General features: G+C 41.7%; 1 protein-coding gene across 1 annotated transcript in view; it reads left to right on the forward strand.

The window, feature by feature from the left end:
- The window catches only part of neb (nebulin), a 269,812-nt gene that overhangs the window by 156,666 nt on the left and 99,834 nt on the right, over positions 1 to 13,312 (forward strand). Inside the window, exons 91-98 of the mRNA XM_052025719.1 lie at positions 4 to 117; positions 590 to 787; positions 1,468 to 1,572; positions 4,221 to 4,325; positions 5,375 to 5,479; positions 7,793 to 7,900; positions 8,068 to 8,181; positions 12,955 to 13,152. Of these exons, the coding sequence (XP_051881679.1) occupies positions 4 to 117; positions 590 to 787; positions 1,468 to 1,572; positions 4,221 to 4,325; positions 5,375 to 5,479; positions 7,793 to 7,900; positions 8,068 to 8,181; positions 12,955 to 13,152 (1,047 nt within the window). The remainder of the gene's footprint in view (positions 1 to 3; positions 118 to 589; positions 788 to 1,467; positions 1,573 to 4,220; positions 4,326 to 5,374; positions 5,480 to 7,792; positions 7,901 to 8,067; positions 8,182 to 12,954; positions 13,153 to 13,312) is intronic.

Consider the following 13,312-nt stretch of genomic DNA (forward strand, 5'->3'; position numbering starts at 1 on the left):
CAGTTAAAGTACAAGGAACTGTATGAAAAGCTCAAGGGACATTACCTGGCTGGTGGAGATATCAAGGACTTCCCTGCTATAATCCATTCGATGGCTGTGGGCAAAATGAGGAACATGGTATGTTAATGATCAAATGGAGTCCATTTATCATTCTATCGTGATCTCATTCCTAGTATTTCTTTGTGAAAAAGGACAATTACACTTTGCAACCCTAGATAGGACACATAGATTAAATGCAAAATATTTGTACTAAAGGCTAATTGCAGTGTGATTTCAGATAAACTTTAAGTGAGAATGAATGCCTTGTAATATCATGTTATCTTAACAAAGACATTAGCCTGTCTATTGGTTGGTACCTTTGATAAAATAATAAGTAATGTCATAAAAAGAATATTTGGCATGAATAAAATATTTTATATTGCATGACTTGCATTTAAATTTAGAAGCTTCTTTAGCTCCCCCATTAGGTGATCACAGAAGAATCATTCTCCACCCACTTGTTTGTATCTTTTCAATGATATGGAAGATTATTTCTGATATAATAAGATCATGTTGCACACTCTATGACTTTACTTGTTTTCTTTCTTAGCTGGATTACAGGCAGCAGTATGAAAATACTAAGACTGCAATTCACATTCCCAATGACATGATAAGCAACATTGTGGCAAAGAAATGCCAGCAGATTCTCAGTGACATTGAATACCGCACCTATCTTCATCATTGGACCTGCCTGCCTGATGAACATGATGTCGTTCGAGCCAAGAATGCTCAAGAGATCTTGAGTGATGTATGTATCAGATCATTAGATTTATGGGTCTTAACCATAAGCAGTGGAATAATAGGAAAGTGTGGCTTGCTGATAATGTGGAATTTGAGTGTTTGTGTTTGTATGTCTCTAATGTAGTGGGTTTTCATAATAGGCCTCACAGTTGATTTGAATGATCCTTCTTTACCCTGGAAACTATATCCTTCTATCGAAGGGGAGAAGATTTACCACTCTTGCCTATTTATTTTATTTAGTGTTAGATAATATGAGTTGGACTGTTGTAAAGAGAAGTTTTGCCTCTCTCAACAATTTGGTCAGCACTTTGTTCCTCTGTGAAACTGGAAAAACAGCTGCCTTGGATAATTTGGGAATCTTGCCCCGATTGCTTTTCATAGCAGCATTGTCTCAGCCATAAACAATGAGACAGCTGGGTAGCACAAGCAATCAAGGCACTCCATGCACAGAATGAAAATGGCCAAAACACTGTTGATCACTTACGTTGCTGTCAATGATCTTTACCTCTGAGCAAAACAGACGGCTCTGCGGCACAGAAATTTTCTGAGGAATTCACCATCCTTTGAAAATTCTCTTCACAGACAGACAATGCTTGTTTATTGCTGTTATAGTTACTGAGAGTGGTACAACTGACAAGAGCTGATAGAGACTTCATCTTTTACTAATATTTTATTTCCATGTTATAGTACGTATACAAGGATGACCTGAACTGGCTAAAGGGCATGGGATGTTATGTTTGGGACACTCCAGAAATACTACATGCCAAGAAGTCCTATGAACTACAGAGTGAGGTAAGGGATACATAACCTTTTAGCATTTGTTTCACCGGTTTAAGTGAAGTGACCAAAGATGAAGTCAAAGTGCCTGCAACATGAATCAAGTCCCATTCCGCAACAGGGTACTCTTGCAATCTGCTTAATTGTCTTTTATGCATTAGATAACCACTTAGGATATGCACCAAGACCTGCTTACAAAGTAACTCATAAGAAAGATCATATTACTTTGCAGTGTAAATGTCTGATCTTGTTACGTAGATTTGGTGGCTAGTACATATGACAAAAAGACAACTTCAGTAACTGCTCACATAGTAATTCATAAAAGTTTGAGCAGAAGCTATCAAGAGAATTGTTGACCTGAAACAAAGAAGAGAACTGGCAGTCTAAATGCCTGATCACAAGACCTGTGTCTCCTGAAGGAGGCTCTGAACCCCCCTGTAAACTGTTATTACATGTAGTTTGGTGGGCATATCAACAGTGTTGGTGGTAGATGAGAAGTTGGTGTGAATATGAAGAGAAAATGAACAGAGTGTAGTACAGAATTGCAGTGTATTTGTATTGTCTCAAATTGGTGTCAGTTTCAGTATACATCACTCATAAAAATCTTCAGTTTTGACTAAAATGGTGTCCAGGCAAATACATTAGATTGATTGCAATTCAACACTGGGCAGCACATTGTAGTGGTACATGGTCCTGAGATAGCCATTGCAAATTTCAGTAATGTCCAAACCCTTAAGTATTACTGAACTGGTATTATGCCCTTATCTTTGCATGGTGCAGAGTTTGGGAAGGTTGGTTTCATTGTGGCTATAGGGAAGGGAGGGAGATTCAGTTCTGCTATCGGAGTATTTTCTCCCAGGGTGGGAATGCAGGAATTGGTAGACTGGAGGTGGAATCACAGAGTCATACAGCACCAAAGCAGGCCCTTTGGCCCAATTGGTCCATGAGGACCAAGATTCCCATCTGAACTGGTCCCATTTGCCTGTTCTTGGCCCATACCACTCCAAACCTTTCCTATTCACACACCTGTCCAAATGACTTTTAAATGCTGTTAACGTACTTGCCTCCACCACTTCCTCTGGAAGCTCATTCCATGTACGGATCACCCTCTGGGTGAAAAAGTTGCCCTCAAGTTCCAATTAAATCTATCCCCTCTCACCCTAACCTATGTCCTCTCATTTTTGATTCCCCAATCCTGGGGAAAAGACTGTGTGCATTCACCCTTTCTATGCCCCTCATGATTTTATACACCACTGCAAGATCACCTCTCATTCTCCAACGCTCCAGTGAATAAAGTTCCAACCTGCTCAACCTCTCTTCATAACTCAGTCCTTCAAGTCCCGGCAACATCCTTGTAGATCTCCTTTGCATTCTTTTCAGTTTAGTGACATCTTTCCTATAACAGGGTGACCAAAACCGAACACAATATTCCAAATACGGTCTCACCAACATCTTGTACATCCTAACTTCTATACTGAAAGCCCAGACTGATGAAGGCCAGCATGCCAAAAGCTGCCTTCACCACCCTGTCTACCTCTGACACCACTTTCAGGGAACTGTGTACTTGTACTCCTAGGTTCCTCTGTTCCCCGACACTCCCAGGGCCCTGCCATTCACTGTAAGAGTCCTACCCACATTTATCTTCCCAAAATGCCACACCTTGCACTTATCTGAATTAAACCATTCCTCGGCCCACTTAAGCATTTGATCAAAATCCCTCTGTAATTCCTAATAACCATCTTCATTGTCTATGACACCATCTACTTTAGGGTCCTGTGGAGAGGAATGGAACCGTGGAAGTTGTTGACTTCCATTGGGAGTTCAAGCAATCAGTGATTGGAGATTGGGTCACAGGAGACTTGGGGTCAGAACAGTCAAGTGATGAGATAGATGGGTTAGCAGAGTTGACACCGAGGATGGGCAGGTCGAGAGGAATAGAAAGTAAGTAATAGAACTTTCTCTCATGAGGTCCTAGACTGTACAATGCTGTGAAATTTTGATTGCCCTATGAATGACCAACAATGTTCACTCTCAGGATATTATGTTCTAACTTCCTCAAAGTTGAGTTTATTGTCATATGCACAAGTATATGTTTCCCAGGTGCAATGAAAAACTTGCTTATAGCAGCATCACAGGCACATAGCATCATACATAAATTAAACATAACTTTTACAAGAAGGAACACAATTTAGAACAAAAAAATGTCCATTTTAGTGCAAAGTGATCAAAGTAGTCATAGTGCTGCTGAACTCTCGACATTAGGGTTGTGCCAGTTGGTTCAAGACCTGAATAGTTGAAGGGATGTAGCTGTTCTTGAACCTGGTGGTGTGGGACTTAAGGGTTCTGTACCTCCTGCCCTATGGTAATTGCGAAAAGATGGCAAGGCCCGGATGGTGGGGATCTTTGATGATAGATGTTGCTTTGGTGGGAAGGGATGTCACCATGATGTATTGGGCAGAGCTTTGAAAGAGAAATGATGTCATTTGATGCATATCTCACTGGGGAGTGCTCAGTCAAATTTCTAAAGGGAAGCAAAATAATCCAAAAACAGTTGTTATTTCACTGTGAAAAATGTTGCATAAGGCTGAAATAAACAGCTTACAATTACACCTTTCTAAGCTGCTTAGTTTAACAGATTCCATTTGAAATTTGATTTATTACAGATTAAATACAGAACTGGTGGAAAGAAGAATTTTGAGAACTACACCGTGGTTACAGATACACCAGTCTATGTGACAGCTGTCCAGAATGCTGTTCAGTTAAGTGATGTAAGTATCATTTTAACAGCCCAGTATCATTTTGTCAAGCAAAGATAGACTTAGATTGATAAGATTAGAATTCTCTCAATACACTTTCAATTTATCATTTTAAGTGAGAGTTCCCTGATTTAATTTTGCATTGCGTTACTGTTGGTCAGGTTAGAGGTGAACATGTAACAGGGCATTGCTCTTTCTGCTATTTTAGTACATCTTTACCATTAATCGCTGAAGGAGCGATCAAGCACCTTAGTACAAATGAAGTTTTAGTACATATTTTAGAACTACTCTAAATTTGGCATTGACTGGATGGAACTTGCATCAGTTCCGAAGTCCAGAGCTATTCGTCTGGAGATGCAAGTTCATATCCCAGCTGAAGACTTAAGTTCAGTTAATTAAATAAATTTGGAAAGAAAGGCCAGTGTCAATAATGGCGGCCATGAAATTACAGGACTGTTGTTTGTAAACCCATCTGGTTGTCAAATATATTCTAGGGATGGCAATCTGTCAGCATTACCCACCCTGGCCTGTATGAGACTCAAGACCCATAGCAGCTAACTTGCAAATTGCCTAGGGAGCCACTTCTTCCAGTGGCGATTAGGAATGGACAATAAATGCTGGCCCTGCCAGCTTAGGCTCAGAACTGGATATGGTTCACATTGTTCACAGCTTGCTACTTTGGATACAACTTTGGGCCTAAATGTTTGGGTACTTTGCTTTCTAAATCACAGCAATGTCTCCCCCTTGCACCCGTGTGACGTCGAATCATTTAATTGCAGGCCTTCTGGGGGAAACTCTTACATTTGCTAGGTCTGTTGTTCAGCCTTTTATCCCTGCTGTATTGGCTACACTCACATCCATCCAAAAGAAGTGAGTGGAAAGTGGCAAATGCCAACTTCCCAGGCATGTCTCCATCTCAATAAATTAATGGCCACCGTTGAATATCAGTTACAGTCATTTCTTTGATATTTATTTTTGCTTGTCAGAGTACTGGGGTTTACCTCACAATATGGCAACGATTGTAACCTTCTGCTAATCAAGAAGCTAACTGATTTTTCCAGGTTAAATACAAAGAAGACTATGAGAAAACCAAAGACAAATACACGACTATTTTAGACACCGTGGATTTCAACAGGACCAAGGAACTTAAAAATATATATAGCAATGTAAGTTTTCTGCATGGGGTTAAATTGGTAAATTGATTTATTATTGTCACATGTACCAAGGCATAGTGAAAAACTTTGTTTTTCATGCCATCCATATAGATCATTTCATCACATCAGTGCATTGAGATAGGACAAAGGGAAAACAATAACGGAGTACAGTTACAGTTACAGAGAAAGTGCAGTGCAGGCAGACAATAAGATGCAAGGTCATAATGAGGTAGATTTTGAGGTCAAGAGTCCACCTTGTTGTACTAGGGGGACCATTCAATGGTCATAACTGCAGTATAGAAGCTGTCTTTGAGCCTGGTGGGATTCTCAACAGGGTGTCTTCTACAGGAATAAAGGGAATAAACATGCACAGTTCACAGGCCAGCAAAAGTGCAGTAATTGAATGTACTGAATGAGGGCACATTCAGCAATACACATCAGGACTTCTCTTTTGAGGCTTAGATTTGCTACCAAATGGAGGCCAGTGCCCAAGTTAGAAGCTTCACCTTCAGAAAGCTCCAAAGCAGCAACTTCTTGAAGGTGGTGGTGAATCTCTAGAACTCTCAAAGGTGGTGGAGGCTAGATTATTGGGAGAATTAAAGAGGGAAAAAGATACATTTTTGTAATATAGGGAATTGGGGGCTATGAAGAACTGGCAGAGAGGAGGCTTGGGACAGATAAGCCATATTTCTTCTCTTATTTTCTTACGTTCTTGTGCTTGTTAGGAGAGGACGGGGACACACAAAACAAATGGGGAAAATAAATTACTACACCATGCTCAGTATGTGAAATGGCTGAACCAAAATATGATCATAAGATTATCAATAGACCAATCAAGTCCAATGCTCCAAGACAAAAGTTGCTGATCATACATTTAAATGAAACGTAAGCTGTAGGTTGGAAAACCTCACAGCCACGTCTGTACTAGTAGATCACCTTTATCAAATCAGACTTGCCTCCACCGTTATATAATATGCCGGTGAAATGGCTTTCAGACATTCTTAGCTGTTCCAAGAAATAAAATTTCTCAGCAACGCCCCAGTCCAATGTCTGACCCTTATACCAAATCTGCTCGAAATCCCTGTTATTATGAGTGATAAGACATACAACCTAAATCTGTCTGATGCCTTCTGTCACTAATAAGTATTCCCATTAATAATATAAAAGCCGTGATTTTATGTTGCCAGACTAGCCTCTCCACTTCACCACGCCCATCCCCCTATTTCCCACAGCAAGACACGAAGGGTTAGATTTCTTCAAAATGTTGAATTGTAGAAGTTAGGGTAGGATCATTTTGACTCAAATTATTGAAAGCTATAGACTTTTTCGAAAGGTATCAGAGCATGCCTTATGAAAGCAGGTTGAGGGAACTCAGCCTTTTCTCCTTGGAGAGACGGAGGATGAGGGGGGACCTGATTGAGGTGTATAAGATGATGAGAGGTATTGATAGGGTAGATAGTCAGAGGCTTTTCTCTGGGGCTGAAGTGGTGGCCACAAGAGGACATAGGTTTAAGGTGCTGGGGAGTAGATATAGAGGAGATGTCAGGGGTAAGTTTTTTACTCAGAGAGTGGTGAGTGTGTGGAATGGGCTGCCAGAAACAGTGGTGGATGCTGATACGATAGGGTCTTTCAATAGACTGTTAGATCGGTATATGGAGCTGAGTAAAATAGAGGGCTATGGGTAAGCCTAGTAATTTCTAGGGTAGGCACATGTGCGGCACAGCTGTGTAGGCCGAAGGGCCTGAATTGTGCTGTAATTGTTCTATGTTCTATGTATCATGAATTATTTCAAGGAATCGTCTCTGCAATGTGGCGAGCCCACGACATGCTATTCTAGAAGAGAAAGTGCTCCCCACAGATCCACATTTGACAGTTATAACTACAGTCAAAGTTAGAAGGGGAAGATGTCAGTGCAGGGAGAGAGCAGGGAGGATGAAGAGCATGTAGGTTTCCAATTCAGTGCAGCACTTTGCTCATATTCATGAATTAATTATGTTATGCTCCTGTGTTTCATGTCATTAACTAAACTTTAGTTAACATCAGCTATGCTAGCTGCTTTTATTAGTCATGCAAAATGCTAAATAGTAGTTGGCTTATTTGTTAACTTAAAATGTCAAAATCCCTTAACCATTAATATTATAACAAATTTACAATGAATGTGCTGGTGCCACACATTTTTGCTGTCTTATTGGATTTTCTCCAGGTATCAATATTCAATTTTATTTACTCATGATCACAGGAGCATTTGTAGCTCTCTTTTACTGAAATATTTATCAGGAACTTGGATTGGATTGAACCATATTCATCCACTTTTTGTTTTGCTAGAATGCCTACAAACAAGCCTGGGATACAGTGAAAGCGACAAGCTACACAATCCCCGGAGATTCCTTCTCAATAGCTTTGGCCAAGAATCAGAAAAATATACTTAGTCCGGTAAGTAGAGAATCATAACCACATATGCAAACCAAAATAAGACAGATACTAAGCTGATTGCTCAGAGTAAGTGCTACTGGCAACAATCAAAAGGTCCCATCATGTCTTTTTCTATTCATTTTTTGTTTGTTTGAGGTTGCCAAAACTGTGTGTGCTCAAACTTTCAGATAAAGTACCGGGAACAATATGAGAAGTTCAAGGCTCTCTACACAGTGCCGCACTCTGTGGAGGAAGATCCACATACACTACACTGCCTGAAGACTGGAAAATTAATCCTTGATGTAAGTCAGTGTTCAGATTACACAACATACTTAGAATGACTGGGCCTGAATAATGTATATTGTTCTCCAAATACAATCATGAGTTTTTTTGGTCAACATGATTTTCAACAGGTTTTGCAAAAAATGGTTATTCTTAGCTATTCCAGAGATTAAATATATTGGGGATTGAACACTCCTGAATCATGTAGTGTCACCTCCTCAAAATAACATAGAACAGTACAGCAAAATATGGGCCTTTCAGCCCACGATGTTGTGCCGACCTATATAAATATTATCCCCATTCTGTCTAGCCCCCTCTTTACTTCACCTCCCATAACTCTCTATTTTTCTTTCATCCATGTGCCTATCTAACAGTCTCTTAAATGACCCTATCTTATCAGCCCCTATCACCACCCTCAGCAGTATAAAACTCTCTGTGTAAAAAAAACCTACTTCTGACATCTCCCCTGAACTTTCCTCCACACACCTTCAACAGGTGATCTCTAGTATTGGCCATTGCCACCCTGGGGAAAAGATGCTGGCTGTCCACTCTGTCTATGCCTCTCATAATCGTATATACCTTTATCAAGTCGCCTCTCATCCTGCGTCGCTCCAAAGAGAAATGCCCTAACTCACTCAACTTCTCCTCATAAGACATGCTCTCCAACCCAGATAATATCTTTGTAAATCTCCTCTGCACCCTCTCCAAAGCTTCCACATCCTTCCTACAATGTGGTGACCAGAACTGAACACAATATTCCAAGTGTCGTCTAAGCAGTGTCTTATAGGGCAGCAACATTACCTCTCGGCTCTTGAACTCAATCCCCTGGCTAATGAAGGCCAGCACACCATACGCCTTCTTAACTGCCCCGTCAACTTGTGCAACAACTTTGAGGGATCTATGTACCTGGACCCCAAGATCTCTTTGTTCTTCCATAGTGCTAAGAATCCTGTCATTAACCATTTATTCTGCCTTCAAGTTCATTCTTCCAAAGTGTATCACTTCACACATTTCCAGAATGAACTCCATCTGCCACTTCTCTGCCCAGTTCTACATCCTGTCCAAATCTCGTTGCAACATACAACAAACTTCTTCACTATCTACTGCACCATCAACCTTTGTGTCATCTGCAAACTTACCAACCCATCCTTCCACTTCCTCTTCTAAGTTATTTATGAAAATCACAAAGAGCAGGGGTCCCAGAACAGACCTCTGCAGAACACCACTGGTCACCGACCTCTAGGTCAAATACTTCCGTCCTACAACCACACTCTGCCTTCTGTGGGCAAGCCAATTTTGAATCCACACAGTCAATTTTCCACGGATCCTGTACCTCATGACTTTCTGAATGAGCCTATCATGGAAACCTTATCAAACGCCTTGCTATCACCACCACACTACCTTCATCAATTTGTCTTGTCACTTTCTCAAAAAACTCTATTAAGCTCGCGAAGCATGACCTGCCCTTCACAAAGCCATTTTAACTATCTCTAATAAGACTATGCTCCTCCAAATGCTCATAACTCCTATCCCTAATAATCCTCTCCAATAGTTTGCCCACAACTGATGTAAGACTCACGGGTCTATAATTCCCAGGATTATCCCTTTGACCTTTCTTCAACAATGGAACAACGTTTGCCATCCTCCGGTACCACCCCAGTGGCCGGGAGGACTCAGAGGTCATTGGTAATGCTGCAGCGATCTCTTTCTTCACTTCCCATTGTACCCTGGGGTATATCTTGTCCGACCCCAGGGACTTATCTATTCTAATGCTTTTTAGTAGCTCCAACACTGCTTCTTTCTTAAGCTTGACATGCTCCAACACATTTGCTACGCTAATCTCATATTTATCTAAGTCTCTCTCCCTGGTGAACACTGAAGCAAAATATTCATTTAGGACCTCCCCTACCTCTTTCGCCTCCGGACACATTTCTAACCCCCCCCCCCCCCCCATCCCTGAACTGTCCTACCCTCACCCTAGTTATCCTCTTGTTCCTCACATGTTCAGAATGCCTTAGGGTTTTCCTTAACCCTACTTGCCAAGGCCTTCTCATGTCCCCTTCTAGCTCTCCTAAGTTCCTTCTTAAGCTCCTTCCTGGCTATCCTATAACTCTCAAGAGCCCTGTCTGATTTTTGCTTCCTAAACCTTAAATATGCTTCCTTCTTCCTCTTGACTAAACCTTCCACCTCTCTCATTAACCATGGTTCCTTCACCCTACAGTCCTTTCCTTGTCTCAGAGGGACAAACATATCTAGAACCCCACGTAAGTGGTTCCTAAACAACCTCCACATTTCTGTGGTACACTTACCAGAGAACTTCTGTTCCCGGTTTACGCTCCCAAGTCCTTGCCTAATACCATCGTAATTTGCCCTCCCCAAATTAAATACTTTCCCATAATGTCCACTCATATCTTTTTCTATGGCTATTGCTAAAGAACAAGGAGTTGTGGTCACTATCCCCGAAATGCTTGCCCACTGAGAGGTCTTTCACCTGACCAGGTTCATTGCCTAATATCAAATCCAGCATGGCCTCTCCTCTAGTCAGCCTGTCCACATACTGTGTCAGGAATCTTTCCTGTAGACACCTAACAAATTCTGCCCCATCTAAACCTTTTGCACTAAGCAGGTGCCAATCAATATTAGGGAAGTTAAAGTCACCCATGACAACATCCCTGTTATTTTTGCACCTTTCCAAATTCTGCCTACTTATCTGTCCCTCAGTGTCCCGATGGCTATTTGAAGGCCTATAGAATACTCCCAATAGAGTAATCGGTCCCTTCCTTTTTCTGATTTCAACCCATGCTGACTCAATAGGTGATCCTTCTATGATGTCCTCCCTTCCTACAGCTGTGATACTATCCCTGATTAGCAATGCCACCACCCAACCCCTTCTACCTCCTTCCCTATCTGTTTTGAAACATCCAAACCCCAGAACCTCAAGCAGCCACTCCTGACTTGGTGACAGCCAAGTCTCTGTAATGCCCACAACGTCATAATCACATGTGCTGATCCATGCTCTTAGTTCATCATCCTTGTTCTTAACACTTCTTGCATTGATGTAAACACATTTCAACCCATCTAACTGACTGCATTTATGCCCTATCCCCTGCCTCACCTTCCTCACCTTCTCTGTACACATCGCATCTACTTCTACACCAATGGATCCATCTTCTAGTCTAACACTCCAGTTTCAATCCCCCTGCCAACCTAATTTAAACTATCCCCAACAGCTCTAGCAAACTTACCCACAAGGATGTTGGTCCCTCTCCAGTTCAGGTGTAACCAATCCCTTTTGTACAGGTAATACCTACCCCAGAAGAGATCCCAATGATCCACAAATCTGAACCCCTGCCCCCTGCATCAACTCTTCAGCCACTCATTAGTCTGCCATATCTTCCTATTCTTTCCCTCCCTGGCGTGTGGCACAGGCAGCAATCCAGAGATTACAATCCTTGAGGTCCTGCTTTCTAGCTTCCTTCCTAACTCCCAATTCTCGCTCTTCAGGACCTCATCCCTTATCTTAACTATGTCGTTGGTGCCAATGCACACCACAACATCTGGCTTCTCCCCCTTCCCCTTAAAAATGCTGTGCACTTGATCCAAGATGTCCCTGACCCTGGCACTTGGGAATAAGCACAAAAAATTCTACTAGATTAAATGTGTGTGGGGAACCCAACTCATGACCAGTAAAAAAAGTGATTGTTAAGAGTCACTGTAACATTTAACTTACTATGAACATTTACATTCCCAACAATGCTCTAAGGTATCAAGACCAGAATCAGATCAAAGCAAGTGCATAGCCCTCATTCATCATACTAACATGCATGCAAAGGGAAAATGCACTATTCTCTTTCATTGTAAGCTTCAATACCTAATTATTTTGGGCAGTTCTTAATTCTAAGTGTGCTGTATATCGTTCATGTTAATATATCAAATATAGCTTTTTGAAAATTACAGATCTCTGGCAAAGGAAGCATTCAGATCTGCAGTGGGCTATTACAGTTGTTTTTCGGAGTGAGAAAATTACCCTCAGATAAGAGTAATTGTTGCTGCATTTTATTTGTATCCCAAAATAGACAAGAGACCATTTCGCAGAACAGCTGTGCTCTGTCCGTAACCGCGACCTGCACCTTCCTGTTGCCAGTCACTTCAACTCCCCCTCCCATACTATCACCGGTCTGTCCGTCCTCAGCCTCCTCCACTGCCAGGAGAATTCCAAGCGCAAACTGGAGGAACAGCACCTCATTTTCCGTCTTGGAACCTTGCAGCCTAATGACATGAATTTTGAATTCTCCCTCTTTAGGTAATCCCCACCCCCCTTCCCCACAAACAACCTCTTCCTCCCTTTCCTAGCCTCTTTTTTTTCTACTTTTTTTTCCTCTCTCTCCTTACCTTTGACCCATCCCCCAGTGGATCTGCTCTCCCCTCCTTCTCCCCACCTGCCTATCACTACCTCTTACCTGCATCTACCTATCACCACCCTGTGCCCACCCCACCTCCCCTCTTTTCTCCACCTATCACTGCTCTGCTTTTCCCTCCTATATATTGGGCTTCTCCTTTTCCCATCTTCAGTCCTGAAGAAGGATCCTGACCCGAAAAGTTGACTGCCTGCTTTTCTCCACGGATGCTGCCTGACCTGCTGAGTTCCTCCAGCATCATCGTGCTTTTCATCTAGATTCCAACATCTGCAGTCCTTTGTTTCTCAGACTATTTTGGAGGTTTTGCTTAATAAGAATGGATTAAAGGGTGAAAGTCCAGAGATCCTTGACCTTTCTGCATTATGTTCTGTGCAGCGTCTGTATAGAGAAAATTATGAAAGGAACAAGATGAAGATACACATCATGCCCGATATGATGGAGGTGATTGCTGCCAAAGACACTCAGGCCAAGGTCAGCGAAATTGACTATCGCAAGTACCTTCATGAATGGACGTGCCTGCCAGATCTACAGATTAATATTCATGCCAGGAAAGTCAACGAACAGTTAAGCGATGTAAGTGCTGGGCTTCATTTTATATCCCATCCCACTGCATGTATGTTATTGAATTTTGTTAAGGCCAACAAAAAAATTATTAGCATTCATCTGACAAACCTTCCTGCCAGTGTGGTGCAGATTCAATCTTGAATTTCAAAAGGAAATAGGATACAACATT

This window comes from Pristis pectinata, chromosome 1 (genome assembly GCF_009764475.1).
Source record: "Pristis pectinata isolate sPriPec2 chromosome 1, sPriPec2.1.pri, whole genome shotgun sequence".
NCBI classification, from domain to species: domain Eukaryota; kingdom Metazoa; phylum Chordata; class Chondrichthyes; order Rhinopristiformes; family Pristidae; genus Pristis; species Pristis pectinata.